The sequence below is a fragment of the Amblyomma maculatum genome, chromosome 4 (genome assembly GCF_055883805.1).
Source record: "Amblyomma maculatum isolate TAMU_Amacu chromosome 4, ASM5588380v1, whole genome shotgun sequence".
Taxonomy (NCBI): Eukaryota; Metazoa; Arthropoda; class Arachnida; order Ixodida; family Ixodidae; genus Amblyomma; species Amblyomma maculatum.
The window spans coordinates 71147503-71167558 of NC_139347.1; the positions used below are offsets into that span (position 1 = coordinate 71147503).

The window sequence follows — 20056 nt, forward strand, 5'->3', positions numbered from 1 at the left end:
AATAAATAACGTCGATAAAGGGATTCAACGGAACTTGAAGAGGAAATAATGCCGCAACGTTCCCTCATGCACGGTTCCGTCCATCTAAACTGCTGGGAATTCCATAAAAAGCAACCCGAAATCAAATGATTTGGGCAGCGCTTGCAATCTTTACATCGGTAGAGAAGGAGATTTTTTTTTTTTTTTAATTGTAGATTACGTTTCACTCTCAGTCATGAAAGGTTGAATCTGCTACTTTGAGCAAAGGGCTTAGTCATGCGAATAAAAAATAATCTTCCAGTTCTGTCTTTCTGAGTTTCCTGTGATCAACACAGGCTAGACGGCATGGGCAAGAACATTGAAAACAAACGCCACTTTTTACAGCCGTGCTTCATTGGCTCCGACGAAAGATATATCTGAATTTAATTGCTGGAAATGGAATCGCTGTACACTTCTTCATTATTTATGAAGGGGGGGGGGGCGGTTAGCGGCACACGAGAAAAAGGAGTAAATGCTGTAGAAGAAATGAGCTTAGAAAGAAGAGGTAAAAATTGAGTTGGTTTTCGATCTATCTTTAAATCTCAAGATGCTCTCTCGAATTGACGTGAAAAAAAAAAAAAGAAAACGCTTCCTGAAGGAACAAGGGCAAAATAAACGTGTAAATGATTCAAGGCTTTCCGAGGGACCCGACAGACGGCAGCAGGCTTTATATTGCTGAGTTTCGCCGGAGACGCGGAAGCTGGACAGCTGCCAAGAGCTTCAAGCAGTCTCAGGAAGCTTAGCCTGGAACGTGACTTCCTACAGCAGCGTCTAGATGGCCTCGGTTCGGTCCTCAGTAGGGTGGCACAGGGAATTCTTTATCTGCGCTGCACCCCTCCAGGAGAAACTAACTTGGCGTTCTCGTCGCCGGCGAAGGGAAAACCAGCAGGAGACGCATCTCAGAGAATGTCTTGGCACTATTAAGGGTCCACTTTAGTGATCTAGGTACCGTAGAGTGCTGATCTGATGATCCCAGGAGTAAATGAGGGGAACGACCAGCAGCGGCATCACTGACGCCTTCTGCGCTTGACGATCCGGCATTAGGCGAGCAACGGGTGCTGGTTCTGGTTACGACTACGTGTCGGTCATGTGCACTAATTCTTTACTCTGCGCTTGCATGCCTTAGTCGGAATGGCAATTTAAAAAGAAAGCTGCTGCTGAATTGGAGCATGGCTACATATAGCAAATCTGGAATGCTGTGTTATGCATTTTGACAGAGTTGTGTTAAAGTTCTTTTTATTTTGCTGTTAAATTTCAGGTACTTTAACGTTACATAGCGAATGCATTGGTACATTTATAGCAGTGAGTCATACCCTGAGATCTGAACAAACGCATCATTTCGAAGACAAATTTTTGATGAACACATAAGTTTTCGTCATAAAAATTAAAAGGTCCGCAGAGCTTCGTTAGGGACGCTTGTCACTTCTTGGCATTGTTAGTGAAAAACGCTTCGCACAAATTTTCAGTGGCGCCTTTAACCACTCTGTGCGAGTATAGGATGCACTTTGAAAGGAAGACTTCGCTATGCATGTGAAGATTAGGCCACTCAAATCGATATTTACCTAACGGTGCCTAGCAATATACTACAGTAGCCAAACTGACAAAATTGATGGCAGTGGAAGCCATAGACATGCAACGGTGATTAGGTTACCAATGTGTCCAGTCAAATATTTATTTAGAGAATGCCCCAAGTTTTTCGCACAAAGCAAACCTAAGTCAATCCCTTAGCTGCGCTTCAGAAAGCGGTGGTGTTATAATTATTATTTTATTTTTGAAGCGGGGAACTGGGTATTTTGTCTGTAGCAGCATTTTACATTTTCGCTTTATTATGCATTCACAATCATTGTTGTTATTTTTTAGCCTTTCGGTGCATATAGTGGCACAATCGTGAATTTCTCTCTTACTGTGTTTTCATGCGGAGTGTTTTAGTCCCTGTTTCTAATATATGCACCAAATTTTGTGTTGAAAAAAGGATACATCTCTTTGAGAATGCTTTGCTGATTATAACATTCTCAATGGCCACCAGGACTTTGAAAATGCATCAAATTTTCAAATTTTGTTTAGATGTATATAGCCTGCTAATACACTAACTATGAACATACCTGGCGTCAAACGATGTTTCAAATACGACCGCTTTACATTGTTGCCACGTCTAGAATTGTACTAAATCCGATTCCAATGTAGGTGCACGGTTAGATTTGTTCGTAATCGAGCGCAGTCCTGCTCGACGTCAAAAGCTAAAGAGTGAAATTTGTTTTATGGATCGAGAAGCTACTCTGCTATCCTCATACTGAAGAAAAATAGAAATCCAATTTATATGCTTGCAGGCTGGTGGTTTGCAAATACAATCAGAAAATTACTCGGCACTATTTAAACCAAAAGTGAATGTCATCTTCTTCACAGTCCTCGCTTTCACTTCATTGCCAAACCAGAAGTTCGCCTTGCATTATTTCTTCATTTTTCACATGATTCAAAGTTATTTTCATGTAGCATCTGCAACATGAAAAGCCCTTTCGCAGCCTCCACGTGCGCTTGTACATCTCTGAAAACTAAAAGCAGCAAAGCGCAAACGTAGGTATCGAGAAGGGTGTCGCTCTCTAAGAAACATCGCATTTATTACTTGCTAAATGACTTACGGCAGATTGGACAAGTGTGTGTTCCGCACCATAGTCACGATAACGAAGCTGCAAATTTTTTAAATATTTTCTTTTTTTTTTTTCACGCGAAAGGAGACATTGGAAGACCTTTATATTTCTACGCTAAATGATCATCGCTCCTTTGACACGAAGCATCAAACATCGCGAAAGAAGACGACAAAAAAGCCAGCGAACAGATCTGAAACGAGAGTCGTTGCAAAACGGCAGACGGTGTAACGTCCCTAAAGGGGACCGAGGGGAGTACGGGGAGAAGAAGGTGGCATCTGCTTTCCGTTAGATTGAAACTGGCTGATGACCTTAGGCAGGTAGAGTGCTTCCGGCCCGCCGCAGCTCCCCAGGTACTGCGAGCTTCCATCGCCTCTGGGAGCCGGAGTCAGAATGGTGGCCATTCATCAACTCTCACCACCATGCCGCCACCGCTGCCCCCGCTTCGCGGGAAGCCAAGACCGCAAAGGCGGTCCCCAGATCCCACTCTTACTCCCCACGCGCCGAAGCGTCTGCGAGCGAAAAGTAGGTGGTATGGAAGAAAGAAGAGAAAAGAAAGAGACAGTGGTGCCCGCCTCTGAACCACCGCTTGCAATGTTGATGGGGTACCGGAAACAACGCGCCGCAACCGAACGGGAGCTTCCCTTCGTTACCCTTCCTCCCGAGCTGTGTATGGCGCCTGACTCAACTTTTTTGTTGTTGTTGCGATGAATGTTCGCGGCCTTGCGATGGCATACATAAATAACGGTTCGTGTTCAGGACCAACAGAATACCTCCTGCCTTCAGCACCATCCAATAGCGGAAGCCGCGGGCAGAAGGAAAAGAAAAAAAGCGAGGAAGGAATGAATACGCGGCGCGTAAAGACGACCGCGGCTAGCAAACACATCCGACGTGTGCTGCCCCGGGCGCAGCGCCTGCTGCGAATGAAATGCTATCTTCGTCGTCATCTCGTGCACGCGTCCCTTGGTCGATAAGTGCAAGGAATGCACTGCTCCAGTTGCCAGTGCGTATTTGTTCTTGTCTTGGGTTCGTCCAGAATAAATGGTTCTGATGAGCCGCAGGTGTTTCCGTAGTATCGTGCCTTACCCAAGGTCCCGGAAGTCTCGGCATTGTTTCTTTTTTTTTTATCTCCTTTGAGAGGAATCTGTTTCTAACTCTCTTTCTACATAAAGCTGCTCGTTAGCTTATTAGCTCTGAACCCGTCCGGTAATGAGCGCATCGAGAATCAATATTAAACGCCGGGTTAAAACGGCTTCTGCTTTGTAACAAGTCTGCGACTAAGTTTAAAGCCCAGTAGCTCATCGAAGTTACTGGTTTGTTGATGCTAGCCGAAGAAAGGTATCTTCAAGAGCTGGAGTTCTAGTAGGCTTAGTTTACTTGATGCATTGTGCATAACTCGTTCGTTACACGTTGAAATAATTAGATTGACTGAGAGTTTCTTGTTTGCCTTTTTGTTTTCGCATTGTGCAGGCGGCTGGCTTAGGAAGGGATTGATTGGGAATCAGAGGCACTTTTTCAGCTTTAGACTTCACCTGGCTAGTGCCTGTAATATGGCCTTTAATCGCGATCTTGGTAGACTCCATGCTCACGTGTTTACTGAGTGGAACTGTATACAACTAGTCTTATCAACATCTATACACCCAGTTGATTTACAGATGTCTAAGCTATGTAATTGTTAGCACCCCGTCGCTGGCCGCCTTTTCCCTTCCTAAATTGAGGCTCGGCGGCTTCGAATTTTCAGTCACCGATACACCCCCTTAAAAGTAGGCACCATACCAAGACTTTCTATTTCGTACTTATGCATAATTCTAATGCGGAAAAACCGGGAAGCCAAGTAAGGTACACCTTTAAGTGTATGACGCAACATCATTAATGGCTTCCGTTTGCTTTCTGCCACTGCGGGTCTCCTTTCGCATACATGCCCTTTGTTGCTCGCTTAGCCTCTAATTCTTTAATTCAAGCTTCTATTATCCCGCACACACTCACTGGCATGCAGTAGTAAGCTACCACATTATATGGAAGACGTCGCGACATAGATATAAAGCTCAGTTTTAACTTAGTCATACCAACGTGCCTCAGCGGCATATGGTGTCTGGCTATGGATGTCAAAGTTTTGGGAAGCTGGTTCTGACCGCATTCTCTAATATAAAAAGCGAAGCTCGAGATGACAGCATGCAATCGATCCCCTGCCCTGTCACGTCTCTCGATCATGACGTCAATCAATCCGACGACCAGTCAGTGCACGGCCATGTCACCTGCCAACTACCACCTGCCAACCACCAGAGACATGCACGTGATTGTTCGCTCATAACGCCGAAAACTCTAGAACTGGGCGTTTGATGCTGTCGAATTCAAATTACACAGCCTTGACAAGCTTGCACTTGCAATGTGTATGAAACCGACAGGAACTTAGCCGCGGTGTTTGGCGTCGATTCTGTTTACGTAACTAGTGATCTCCACTGTCGTTGCTTGCACCCCGGCTCAGTCCCGAGCACTGATCTCTCTCATTGGCATGCTTAACTCTTAGCGTGGAAAGTATACTGCGTTCATGTCCAAGCGGGTGCTGTTCGTATTCTTGCTCTATCGTTGCCATGCCGACCTCGCAACATGGATTCGCTGTTTCATTGTAGGCACATAATGTTAACATGGAAACGTTGAAGGTCCGGTACTGAAGAAAACTCGGAGTTGGCGTCGTCGGCTTTGGCATTGTGAGCGATGAATAATCGGCATGAAGTTGGCTGGTGTTCGCCGGAGTAAGTTTCCACAACCTCGGCAGGAAATGACTATTGGGGCTTCTCTTTTGGGATGGAAGGACGAATTGGAATCAATCCTCGGGGACCCAATACAAGTCTTATAAGCTACATCTCAGTCCCATTAGCACGCTCGTAGGGACTTGGATATGGTCGAACTTTATATGTAGGTCAGGTTCTCTAGCCCATGACGCGATAGCTTACGACGGTGTGTGGCGCATGCGTGACATTATGGAGGTGCAAATAACAGATGGGTGTCGAAGCCGGGAGGCAAGTGCTTGTGCAGTTGGGGACATAAGTAAACGGAGCACGCTTTTCCATTCAAATTAAAATCATGCTTCCTGCAATGGAGATAAGAAAACAATATTTGCCCAAGTTGGCACTGGCGTCTACTACCGGTTCGCACATAGCACGGCGGCCAGTTTCAATTATGCAATGCGTGAAAAACTAGAAGCAGACCGAGTGCTCCATTCTCTTCTGTCCGCACCGCTGCTCGCACCAGGATCCGGAAGGAGGGCTAGACGCGGCAGGAATCTATGCTGTCCATAGATAAAAAAGGCGAAGCCTAATCCCCCAATAATTTTTCGTCCGGTAAATGCTTTAAAGAGACACTAAAGACACCCAAATATGCTATCAAAATCTAATAAACGGCATTTCGTGGCATTGTCGCCGCATATCCGGCAGCAAAAAATCTAATTATTGCTAGATATTGCGATAAGAAGTTGAGATTTTTTTTGTTCCCGCCGGTCGAATTCAAACTGGTTTTCTCTTACTACGTAGTAGGGTAGAATGGCACACACTATGACAAAAGAGGGGACTCTGTGATTGTTGGCGCGCGGTGAGCGGAGAATACTTCGCAGGTGCATGCCGAGCAAGGAGGAAGAAGGGAGTGCCGCTGGCTGTGAGGGAAGCCTAGTCATAAAAAATATAGTGGAAAGCATCATGGGAATTTAGCCGTCACGTGACACGGCAAGTGGTAGACGGTAACTGCTTTCGGTTGTGGTCTCGCGCGCTCCGCTCTGGAGGAATGCCTTCGCTATGCGATGCCTGCGCTAGAAATCTCAGGCGTGCGCTGAGCGCAGACGATACATGGAACTTTGGACCTTTAGACGGGCCGATGTCCTAGGAGCTGCCGCTGCCACAGTACACACGTTTATTTCGCGACGTGCGGGGCTCGGCGCACAAAATCAAGAACAAGAAGGACGAAGCGCTGATCCGCCTTGTCCAGTCGTCCTTCGTGTTCCTGGGTTTCGCGCTTTGTCTTTCTTGTTCTTATGTTTCGCCTTTGTGCGCAGAGTCTCGCAAGCAAGGAATCAAACCAACTAGCCCAGCAACAAAAGCTGTCATATGAAACGCTGCGTGCAGCGATGCTAGACGGATATGCAGCCCGGGGCTGCCGCTCCAACGGTGAGTATCCTGTTATGCGCACTCCTCGAGAAACGAGACGTTTGCTTGTCAGGGTACGTGCACGTATTGTTCGAGACGAAAATCGTCCGCTTTATTTATGAAACGCAGACCTGAAATATATGTACTGCTGCAGCCAGCATGCAACGTAGGTTATTTCGAATCCGTAGTCTTCCTGACGAATCCGTGTTTGAAAAACCTACCTGCGATTATCACCGGTGTGCCTATAAACACGCGAGTACAATGCAACATTTGTAAACAAAGTAACCTAAGTGTTACGACGAGACGCGCAACTTTCTGTAGTCTACTCCTGTAGGCTTTCGGCTGGGGCATCCACAGTCACTACAGAATACCATGTACCCAGCTGCTTTTGAGTCTGGCAACTATGTTGGCTAATTCCCAAGAATCATTGCGCGCAGGAAAGAGAAGGGAGCGGCGTCAGAGGAGGTTGGCTTGCGGAGGCTGCGCGCGCTCCCTCCTAGTTTTTTGCTTCCCCCATGGTGCCGTCATAATCTTCCTTCGATAAGCACTTAGGGTAGGCGCATGCGCTGCTCCGAGCTTCTATTTCAGGCGGCGCAAGTCCAAAACAAAACTATCCGAGCACGCACGAAGTGCCTGAGCCGTAACATAACCGAAACTGAAGTGGGCGCCTGTGGCGCCGCCACGTATATTTTTATATTTGTCTTGCAACATTTACGTTGTCGTTTCGTCGTCATTTACATTTGATAAAAGTATGCTATCATGTTCGAGACAAAACCTACTACCGCATTCAAACGGGCAACGTAATTCGCATTTGTCAGCCTCCGAGATCCCTTGCACGTCACGCGATTTCTAGTTGAGAGTCTCGACCTTTTCGGCTGTGGTGGCGATACCTGTATTTCGATTCTTCCTCTTTTGTACCTTATACAGCTGTTTTCAGTAAGAGTATTTTTTTTTCTTTAATCAGGAACTGGCATTCTATCGATGCAAGCCCATTTTATTTTTCTCTTTAGTATCAATTTAACAATTAACGAAAAGCAGCACAAAAGTACATTTAAGAAAACCTTGCTTATAAGATCAGATTGACTTCACCAACAAGTCTGCACAGTTTTGGCAACGAAAGGATTGTAATTACCCAACGAGAGCCTGCTGAGTGATACCTGACATTTCCGGTGCAGCGCGAAGCTTCGTTAGCAACAAGGCAGAAGGTTATGCCTTTCGTGAGTGACAATTAAAGCCCCTTATCACGCACTCAAGTAGTCTCGCTTCAGAGTTTAGCAATCGTCATTTCAAACCCTGAAGAAAATCTGTAGTAAATTCCACAATAAAGAGAATTTACGACGGCATTTGGTACTGTGCCCAATTTTAAGTATCTATGGTCAAAATTATCTCCCCTTTTGGTGATGACGATTCCACTTCCTCGAAACTGTTCCAAGGTTTTCTACCCACAACCATTTTCTCTTTCTTTTTATGCGATTCCAATTTCTCCCAGAATCAACTCTAGAATTGCTTTCCAAAGCCTAAGCTGATTCCTTTAAAGCAGGCTCCGGCTCCGGCTCCGACATGTGGCAAAGCTTTCCTTGGAGATTTCGGCTAGGGAAGAGGATGGTCAGAAGCAAAACTTCAAATACAAGAAATATATAATTACTACCAAAATTGAATAAGCTTGACAGGTATTGTAACGTATTGTGTGTTGCCTCTCAAGAATGCAGATTCATTTTTTGGTGCTGCATATTTCATATGCACCTGCAGTGTCTCTTATTTACCATGCCTTTGCGCGTGAGCATTGAGCTCAAACGTTAAATTCGCATGCTCGAGCAAGTATGTGTCCCATGATACTCGTGGTACATGAGAGACATGTGCCACAGAAGCACATACTTTTATAGTGGTGGTAGATGCTTGATGTGCGCTGAGCCATTTGCAGCACTCAAGAAAAAAAAATTCCGCAAGAAATATTTTGCTGTGCACTGAGAGGAGTGTGCATGATAGTGAGGGTCACAGAGCATCCGTAACAGACGAGAGAAAAAAATCATGAGCCGAAAGTTGGCGCTTTGTTGCAGCACTTGTCGTATTGATGATCATATCAGCCATTTAGTTTTAATAAACAACAACAAACACTGATTTCTACTATTGATGACAGGCATGTTTTTATAGTGTCAACGCTTTTCCGCCAGGCCCTTGCATCGTGTCAGCCACTTTGCCGCAATGGCGAAGGTGCGATAAAGAATTACCGGTTGGTCCAAGCCAAGATCCAAGAACGCGCATTCCGATCCAATCAATTCCAAGTAATACGCTGTCGTGTCATTGTCCTAGATGCGTCCAGTCGGAAATCACTTTGGCACTGGCACAATTTGGCCTTGTACAACGGGACAGGAACAGAACCGGGTGGTTTCATACACCTACGACTCTCAGCCACTATGCACCAGCTAGACCGGCCAGCACATGCAAGAGCATGCGGGAAACTAACTGCATTTCTGTCTTCGCATTGCATGCAGCAGAATGTTTGAACTTACACAAGATTATTATTACTGCGTTAGCTGTTAACAGCTCGTTCGTCAGTTTCTCGTCGTTGCAGGCGTCTACAGTCAGGTGACAGTTGGAAAACGGCAATATGTAGAGACGAACAGTCCCCTCTCTATTCATAAAGGAAAATAGAAAGATGGGATGGCTGAGGAACATGCGAATTTAAGGTGAGGGCGGGGAAATTCGCAACCGCATAGCGGCTGCGGCGGGAAGAACTAGGAGGGCAGCTAGCGTGCACGAGGACGATATGGCGGCAAAGCAACTTCAGGGTGGGAACATCGGAAGTAGGAGGACATGACGAGAGCTGGGGAACGCGGGCGACGCGGCGTTTACCAGCGTGCGCATGTCTACACGAACGTACAGGTTAACTGTCACTATACTGTAAGAAATCTTCCGAAAGCAGTTCAGTGCTAAGTGTCACGCACGACAAGACTGGACTTATCTCCGGCTCTGCGATTTTGCAAGAAACGAAAAAAGTGGGCGAATATTTTTTCCGACCCGTCCGCAGCTAATGCTTAAACGTTTACATAACACACTCGTAAGCAATCTGTGAGTTTAATATCATTGTTATTAGATTAGTTTCGCTGCTCGCGTTCATTTTATAAACGCCTGTACAAAGAGGATCATGACTTATACTGTATATTTGAGAAGAGTGCCTTAACTCTTCCTACTGAGTTCTGGCGATGTGTTTGCAAGCTTTCCAGTAAATTTGATGGGTGTATTCGCTAGTCGACTTTCACGTACGGGTCTGAAATACAGGATATTAAGGCGAAAACCTTTAAGTGCTCATACTCGCGGTGAGCGTCCCTTCGTTACAACCAAAGGCTGTAACAGTGCCAGATGTGACCCTCCCTCGCACCGGCACACATCACCTCGCTCCTCGGCGACAGGTGGCGGTACCGAAGCACATGCGCATCTGCGCATAGCAACGGTGACGTCATCTGCATGGGTAGACGGAGCGAGTATGCGATGCGACGGCGCTCCTTCGCCAGAGGTGTCGTTGCAGTCGAGTGAGTGAGTCGGATGGCTCCCAAGCGGCCCGACGATTCTGCACCAAGCGGTCCGGATAAGCGCAGGAAGGCGGATTTTCCCAGTACCAAACAGCGGAAGATCAATGAACGAATGCGCCAACGGCGGCTCCAGGCTTCTCCTGGGACTAAGGCGAGAGATGCGGAACGAAAACGTTTATTATGGCGCAATGCTTCGCCTAAGACGAAAACAAGGGAAGCAGAAAGGAAGCGCCAAAAGCGACTGGCCACATCACCACACATAACCGAGAGAAGGAGGGGCCGTAGTGGAGGGCTTCGAACCACCGCGCAAAATATGCTTTCGCCTCATCGCACTTTTTAGTGGTCCAAAGTACCTCATAGAATTTTTTCCTTTCCCTTTTTTGCCAGTATTTTACTTCTTGTAGAAATTTCCACGTCGCCATTCTGCATGCCTTCCAGCTTGTGTATCTACTTCCGTTAATAAGTCAGAGTCTTCAGAGCCTGAAACCATCTTTGTCCACTGCATCTTTTGACGTTCCATTTGCCGCAATAGAAGCCTTCAGTTTTATCTTCGTATTCGTCTCAGCAACGATATTTAATAACTGTTTGAAACACTCTGCCTTTTCCTGCGCGTGGAGAACGGCAACTGTCTTCCTTGTTTTCAAATCGGAAATCAAATCTGATATTTCCTTTTTGTGCGGAGCCTCTAAGCTTTTTGAACTAGGCTTGTACAAGGTACCTTCCTTCCACCTCAAATATAGCATACCTAATCAGCATGCCTCCGTATCAAGTCGTTCGACTACGACTAATCTAGTCACGTTTATCACGCATACCTCTGCTGCAATTCTTCAGAGAGGTTAGGTTGACGCTGTGTACTGCTACTACTGACGCAAAGTTGTCGCCGTCGTTGCTCTTTACAATTCGGGAAGCTTTTGCTCTGTAGCATGGAAGTCTCAATCCTCCTGCGTAGCAATTCACCTAATTGCTTCTTATTAGTTCAGTGTCAACGAACAGACCTCTTCTGTTCGCACTGAAACTAATGGAGGCCCTTACAGTTCTGTATCAAGTCTACGTCTCAAGTTTATTTTATTAAAGACATTTCCTCGTAACCAAGAACTACTTTTTTCCATTATAACAGGGTCATAAAAATATTTTGAAGCGACATTCTATTCAAATTTCTTGCCATTACAATAACGCATATCTGCTTTATCTAATTTGTGCTTGAACAAGGGGCTTACTCCACTCTTTCAAAACTAAGCTTGTCTCATTTACGCGTAAACTGCACAGCCAGCCTTCTCTACCCTTATTTGGTGATGTATATACCGCTGTCCAGGGATGATGAAATTCATGGCCTCGCTTTACTACCCTCAGCTCCTTTTCTCATTATAAGGGCATTGCTAAACGGGCTATGCCCACACCTGGTTTCATGTGGAGGCTTTCAAAAGAATTCTATGCCGCTCTTCCTTCCTTAAAGCTGTACTTTCCCATTTGATTGTCGCTTTTGGACTATCAATCTGTGATTCGATATAGCACTTGCAAATCGAACCCAGAATCTACAGAGTTCAGCAGACCTTTATAAGGGCATATCAATACCGTTGTTCTTCCACAACTTGCAGCTCATGCTCCGTTCGGAGTAACTCACCGCTTCTCCTTTCTCTTAACTGCTGTAGTTTCAGCGCAGATATAATTTTCTTTTACGAAACCCTGGTTCCATCCTTCGTGCTCAGATCCCATAGCTTGTATCCTATTGCGTGCCCCACGAAGGAGCATAAGGAAATTCAAACCATTTCAATTTTCTGCGCTTCTGCACTCCGACTCCCACCTAGACAGATTTCAAGTGCAGTTTACTTCCTTTTGTTCTCACCGCTACATATTTCAAACACTGACATATTTCAAGCCTTGCTGCCTTCCTTTATATTAGACGTTTGTAGGCCCTATTTTGAGAAGTCCTTTTTACCACACATAAATGTTTGCTTTAAGGGCATTGTATTTTTTTCACTTATCCTTTTTGCCCCAATAACTTTTATTTTTGTTTTGCCTAATTATTTCGTCATTTCTATGTTTTATTGATATTTTGACTTTAAAACTATTTATTCGCGCTGCTTGTTTGCAACGCGTTCACGGACTGCATTTATATTTGGGATGTTTACATTTCTAGCCTGTATTTAGAATTTTCATTGCCATTGACATTTGGATTGATTGATTGATTTTTGTTTGTGCTTTGCTGTATGTACTAGGCCCCCATTGGCAAGGGTCGATCTTTGTTCGCTTTCTCTTGTGGATGTTTTCCTGAGGTGCGATCTGCAATACTTGTTTCTATGGTCTTCATTCTCTACGACACTCCTTAAAATAGATGTTTTTGCGTTGTTTGGCTCTGATGGCCTTTATTTTTGTGTGTAATACTTCTGTGTGCCTTCTTTATTTGTATTTGTTCTGCAGTGCCGAGACCACATGGACCACAGTGTTGTTTCTGCTCACGTTAAATAATGATTGATTGATTGATTGATTGATTGATTGATTGATTGATTGATTACGTGCGCGAAGTTCTTAGCCTTCAAGTGGTGGGCATGAAATTCTCCTGCCTTCTTGCAGGTAGGTAGAGAGAATCGAAATTTCTGCCTCTGGTCTATGGAAGCTGTTTTTTTTTAAATCGATTCCTTCGTCTTTCACATTATCTGCCAGAATCTTAATTTCATTTTTATCTTCTATGACTTCGTTTGCTCTATGTGAACACAATATAAAATCTTTATAGTGATAGAAGCTAAGCGCTTGGCTATGAGTTTCTTAATCCCAAGCACCCGTTGCCAAGGGGGTGTTACCACATAGGGAGGAATTTAGGCTGAGTGCAGATGAATCCGCAGAAAAGGAGGAGAAGCACAAATATGTCACAACATTCATTTATGTTTCCCTTAACGTCCTTGTAGTAGCAGCAGTCGAGAAAAGCATAAATGTACGTCGCTCTCTAGTTCTTTATCGAATTACGCTCTGAAATGATAACATTCCCACACCTGTCTCTGGATGTCACTTTTCACAACGACAGCTATATTCAGCAATATTTTTTTTTATCGAGTTATCTTATGCGTCCACTGCCAGCTAAGTGAAACATCTACTCAATGCGAAATTCGATCTCTTCTCCAGAGCAACACATCCTTATGAGCGCTTCCATATAGGAATTAGAACCGGAAGGAACTGTCGTATGATAACTCGAGAGGCAGTTCCCCGCTCTTTGAAGCTATATCAGTGATAAACACACTGCTAAAAAAAGAAATTTATAGTGAGCTTCAGCCGTATTGAAATTTAAATCATATAAACTTGGAAACCAAACCAACCAATTGGTTTAACCATGCTTTGAATCTGCCTAACAGGTTTCTTCCTTGAATGCTTCTCTGAGTGCCATCATATCGTAATGGCAGTATTTAATACTGTTCCTACAAGCGGGCTCTTAGTTCCGCTAAAAAGTTATCCTAATGGACTTCCCTTCTGTTCAATATTACGGACGGAAATTAATCGCACGAGTGACTATTACTCACAAGAACTGCTAATGACAGGAGTAGTCTATAACTAGTTTAGTATCCGGAAAAAAGTAATTGAAGTACACTGCTTGCCTCCCTAAGAGCATAAAGTGACTGAAATTGATCTGCATTGGTCTGACTTTCTTTTGCACCTACTCGCTATATTTGTATCTCGCCTTTCTTGTTCGCCGCCAGCCTTTTAGAAATGTAAGTGATAGTATTTATTTTGTAGTTAAAGAAGCTCTGAAAGATTTTGTCTGAGTGCTGCAGCGCTTGTACAGAGGGGTCTCAGAGAATCTCCCTGATATGCAGCCTCACGGTAGCATATCGAAACATGCCTGCGCAGACACTAGCAGCAAAAAAGAAAAGAAAGAAAAGTATCAGTCCAAAAATACAACGGTCTGAATGCCACTTGCCTAGCGTGCAAGGGCTTTGATGGCAGCAGAGGTTGAGTGTGCTTTGTCGTGACGGAAGTCGTCTTGTTGCAGCTTTCTCGCCTTTCTTTTTTGTTCCCATCTGCAAGCCATCTAGAAATTCCACAAACAGATAAGAGAACTAAGTTATCGGTTTTCATTTCCCTGATTAGATGCTCTTGTATATTTTTTTCACGCATAAAACTGGCAGTAACCATTGCGCGACAATGCCAAAAAGCAAACAATTATTTTACACGTGCGAGCGCGCTCCTGTGGAATTGGCGCGCCATCTCTTAGAAGCAAGTGAAACTCGTATGTCTGCCACGAGGGCTGTTGAAAACAAGCGCATTGTCGCTAAATTTAGTAGAATGTAACATTGTACGAGAGAAAAAAAAATTCTTCCGCTTTGACTTTTGAACGTTGTAGTTTTCTTTACTGTTGTAATGAGAGGAGAAATGTTTTGTCGCTCAAAATATGTGCTCTACGTCGCATTGAAAAGCTCAGCAGTGGAAGGTGCACAACTAGCTTAAAGTGCAGTAGGTGGTTTGGGGAAGGTTTCTTAAATGTCGCAGGAAGCGTTCAGCACGACTGGTGTTATCTGCACAGTTAAGAATGTTTCTTCATAGGATTGAAGACGCCTGTAAAAAATATATTTTGTTTTAAAACAATCGTTTATTTGCTATTTAATGCAATAGTAGCAGTTTCTCTACGTTTTTTTTTTCAACTTTTTTTAGTGGTGAGCATCCTTATCTAGAGTGCGCCGACGTGGCTTTGCGGAGGAAGTCAGCGCCGTATAACCGTATAATGCTCGGCTCAGGGTTTGAGTTATGCGTTCCGTACGCATGCTCAGCCAAAATAAAGTGGTACGTTTTCGTGTGTTCCCGGCCTCATTCCCGCTCAGTGCTTCAGCTTCACGCCACCAGGGCCGCTCTGAATGATACTTTAACAGGTGCCGGAAAACGTGCAAGTGATATCGGGTGATCACCCGTTTCAAAACCGAGTGAAGTGATAGCGAGTGAACGCGCGGAACAGAAGCGAAATCAGCCGTTCGTCGTGGCTAAATACGCAGCGCAGATACACGCCGATTATGTCCGCACCGAGTGGTGCGTATGCAGAAACCCGCGATCAGCTGCTATCATTCTCGCTTGCTTGCCGGGCCGTCTAGTTACACTCGAGAAACACGGCGGCGCGGCGACTGCCTGGCTACCATCAAAGCATCACAAATGCAGGCAGCGTGGCCCTGGCGGCACGAAACTAACCGCACAAGGAAGGGATGAGCAGTCATCCCTATGGGTTTGTCGTTCATGCGCACGGGACGCATAACTGCAACCCGAGACTCTGTGGCGGATCTCTCTATGGCGGACTACGGATTACGGTATACTAAATCTCTCTCCTAGAGAGATTTCGTTTACCGTGATCCGCGATCCGCCACCGTGACCCTCTACCGCGCGTGCGCGGGGCGCACAAGCTTATTGGTCCCGACGTGACAGGTCTATGTGCCGACATCCAGTATGTGACGCCATCTATCGGCACCAAGGGGGTCTGGGCAAGCGCAGTAGAACGCGCGGTGGCGGATCACGGGTCACGGTAAACTAAAACTTTCTATTATCCAATAGCATTCGAGCTAACGTCAGGATGATATACTGATGACAAAGAAGAAAATTTTGGTCAAAATTTCTGATAGCGCGCGAAAGCGGCATTGCAGAGATTTTGACCTTCTTTCGGCCAGCTTTTTCTAGTTGGTTTAAATCCAACACACATTTGTCACCGAATAAATATCTGCTTTTATTGGTTGGCTGCGCTACTGCAGCGCTATACTATGGTTCTTGCTGTTACCTCGGCAATGCGTTGCTATTCTGCTGCTATGCAGTTGCTACGCATTACAACGCGTCGCTATGTAGCTGCTCCAAAAGCAAGGCAACGTTCTGCTCGGGGTAAGAGCCTCTGGGTTAGTGCCTTCAAACTAATACTTTTTTGCGGTGAGATTAGAATGAGTTTGCTTTACGGCCTCCTTGCCCGTATATCGCCGACGTCAAGGTTGAACTGCCTTATCTCATGAGAGTGAGGTTCTGGCATTTTGCATAAACTTTAGTGTAACTATGAAACATCGGTCTAACGTGGTATATATATATATATATATATATATATACATATATATATATATATATATATATATATATATATATATATATATATATATATATATATATATATATACGCAAACACTATACGTACCACTTGCCCGATGTCAATTTTAGGCTCGGATTGGCAGTAAATACTCCGGACACAAAGCAGAAACAAATAAGCTTTATTGTACACAAGATTCGTTTTCCCCCTAGATATCCTTCTTGCGGACTTTTTTTGTGAGGGGTTTTTTAATGATGCTCAACAGGAAAAGAGACAAAGAGAATAATGGCCACGTGCTCACAAAAGGCATTTAACTTCAAGGACTGTACAGTGTAAATGCCTTCACGCGAAAACATCACTATAGCTCTACCTTAAGAAGCAAAGTGCAATTAATATATTAATGCAATAATTTCTTCATATAGCGGCAACTATCGCATCGGGACATCAATGATGTACCTTAAATGTGCTTGAACAGATCTTAAAGTAATTGCATACAAAAAAAAAAAAAAGAAACGTGGATATGTGTAATAAAAGTAGGGCACAGGGTTTCAGAAATACTATTATTAAAAACGATTTACCTGGCAGCCCCTCTTCCCTTTCCATAAAGCCGGTTGTAAAAAATCTTTGAGGGCACCTAAGTCCATCTTTAGAGTACGATCAACAGGCCCGCTACGGTCGCTTCGGAGTCGACATATGTGTTGGCATCCCGTACTGCCGCTATTCTGTTCGAGAGAGCGTGTTTGATGATCCCAGGACAATGTGTCTCACTGCCGAACCGGGTGTCATGGGCTGGATTCAACCTCTTGAAGCAAATACGTGTGACGTTACAACAACGCAACGTTCTCTCGACCAACCAGAATTTTCCCGTCACACGCAGGCGAGGTTTTTGTGTCTAACGGGACCTTTCAGGCCGCGACACAAAATAATATCGGAGCTTAAATTTCATGTAAAATATGCTTGCGAGTTCCAGAACAGTGATGGGAACTTGGTTCCAATTATTTTGTTCACTTTATGAGAGACCGCGCATTTACTGCTCCGCGCAAAGAATTACGCATCGTGCTATTTACGGCCCCATTACTTGTTCGATTCGAGGGAAACGTCCAAAATTAGCACCGTGTGAAGCTTTCAAGCGTAGTTACCAGGATAAGTATGTACACGGTTTCACATTTTAATTCGGTAGTACGTCTAGGAGAAAACATTAGAAGGAGGCATTCTGTGTTGTGGAGGTAAGAATAGTTTGTGTAGTTAGTGACCGATGTGTTGGAATCATATTCTTACTGCAGGTTAAGCAGTTTGAATGATTGCGAAATGAAGTAGGGCAGCTCGTCTTCAGAAGGACATCACAAAAATCGTTAAATAGGCCAATATATCTATAATACGTCAACAGCTTTGTAATGTTATCGCGACTTCGTACTTAAAATTATGGCAAAAATGCGCGAATTTACTGCCTGTACAATTGCGAGAGTTAATTTAGAATAACAACTACATCATTTTAGGTACACGAATTATATATACACTAGTTATATTTTTGTGGCTATTTTTCTACATGCAAGGAAGGATGGAACACAATGGTTATGTAAAAACTGCGCTCTTTCTAACATTATTAAAAGAAGCGAAATCCTCTGTCGTTCTACATCTCCCTCACGTATACCTACCGTCATGAGAAGAGCTGTGCTTTGAACATTATATGGTACTTCAAAAATGTATTTGCGTGTAAGAGTTGACGACGATCAGCTCTTTTTCTGTGCTGTAAATTGATACGTTCAAAGAGGAACTTGAGTTGCATACTTGCAACTGTTCATAAATACCGCGCAAGTGCTATGTTTTACTTAAAGGAGCCCACAGGCTTCATTGTCATTTATTGTATGCCCAGTTCGTTTACAGTTTGCTTGAAAAGGGCCTGCGCCTATGTAGCAGTGAAAGATCAATATAGCTAAACTTACCTCGCTCTACATGAATTATATAGATGAAATCAAAGCAAGTTTTATGATTCCCAGGCTATCTCGTTGAATCTGAGTTAAGCAGCATTCCTGCTGTTACCAGTTAAACAGAGCTCTAACTTCCTAAATACGAGGCAGCAACATGTGTAGCGGCCTCGAGACAAAAAAGAAATGAAGGTTTTCCTACTTGTGTTTCGTTGCTCTGTTCCGTTGCATTTTTAGAATCAACTAATAAGGCGTCACAAAATATATTTTTCAACTTTTTGTCTTTCAAACGAGGGTGTGCTTGAAACTCATCAGAACGAAGAGATACAATCGCTCTTTGATCTTTGTTTCTGCTTGAAGCTTGCAAATGACTGGCACTGTGCAAATAACTATGAAGCTGTATCGTGTTCGCTCAGAAAAAGTGAATGCTCAATAACAATTGTAACGTCTTGGATTCACAAATAGCTTCGAGTGATGCTGAACTCAGGAGTCAGTCACGTAGATGAACACTTCTGCCGGCGCTGTCATCAAAGCAAATCACTTTCGATGTAGCAGCTGCACTTCCTGGCTTCACGCCGCTCCGACGTTCATCACACAATGTTCACGTGACGATCCAGTTTCTGTGCTTGAAGTATTTGTCACTGCCACGCAGTCTGCTGCTGCGAAAGGCGTCAGCGTGGTCAGACCTGGGTGTGAGTGTTGTCTCCGGCAAAAGCTTGGTGTTCGAGGCCACTGTGGTCCGAACCGACCATGTTTGCAGTGGGGCTGTACATCTGCTGCACCTGAAAATACAAATTAACGATGGAACGAGACACAAAATGAGACGATTGTGCGAGTTTGTGGTTCGTTCGAGGAAGGGGGCAGTCCGGCACACCAGCTGCGTTTTTTTTTTTTGATGAGTGGAGAGGGGGGGGGGGTCAAGGCTTTCCCTTTGAAAGCAATAACTTACTTCGAGAACAAAAGTTAATTCTTTCGAAAAGAAAGTAAATAACAAAGAGTGCAGTGGGCGTATTACACTAATACTTAACAAAAAACAGACTGGTTTGTGGCAATATAGGTGTAACGGGATTTGACCAACCTAAATGGAAAAACTACAATTCAGGTGACGCCTCCGTTACATGTACTTTATGCCACCAAAACGTTTCCTGTGCACCTGATTTGAGGAGGTCACTAGAACCTTACAAGGTTTGTATAACCTCAGTGAACGAACCTGCCGCGCGCTCATGAACGCGAGAGACCTGCAAGGTGCTGATTTTTCAGAAAACAGCTGGCTTGCTCATCATTCACTACAGCTGCAAACCTATGCCCATTTCTCGGCCTCTTTTATCACTCCAGGGTCCGTATTTTTAGTTTGCGTCCTTATCGAACGTGTCGCTATCTCACGTGACCTCGAGTCATCTGATTGGTAAAAACGCCGGTGCCACCTCTTCCGGTTCCTTAGTGGCAACACCCGGTTCCGGCGTTTCGACCAATCAGGTGGTTCGAGGCCACGTGAGATAGCGACATTTCGATAATGACGCAAACTCGGAATACGGGCCCAGGTCACATTGTGGCGCTTCAACCATAATCTCCGAGAAAGGTTAATAGAACAATCGCCAATGTAATGCAATATTTATTTTTACTGTATAGTTCTCTGAGGTGCGACATTTCCCACGAAAACTGCAAGTTATAATTTGTTTCACTTAAACAGGAGAGGAAAGCTCAGGAGGTTAAAGAAAGTTACGTTTTAGTTTCTGATTTCCCCCCGGGCTATCTCATAGCACAGAGTCAGAAA

At 44.4% G+C, this 20056-nt stretch overlaps 1 protein-coding gene across 1 annotated transcript in view; it reads right to left on the reverse strand.

The window, feature by feature from the left end:
- Nucleotides 1–16570: 16570 nt before the first annotated feature.
- LOC146191366 (glutamate receptor 1-like) overlaps nucleotides 16571–20056 on the reverse strand; it is a 197719-nt gene continuing 194233 nt past the window's right edge. Inside the window, exon 16 of the mRNA XM_084601923.1 lies at nucleotides 16571–19064. Within this exon, the coding sequence (XP_084458049.1) occupies nucleotides 18963–19064 (102 nt within the window). The 3' untranslated portion in view covers nucleotides 16571–18962. The remainder of the gene's footprint in view (nucleotides 19065–20056) is intronic.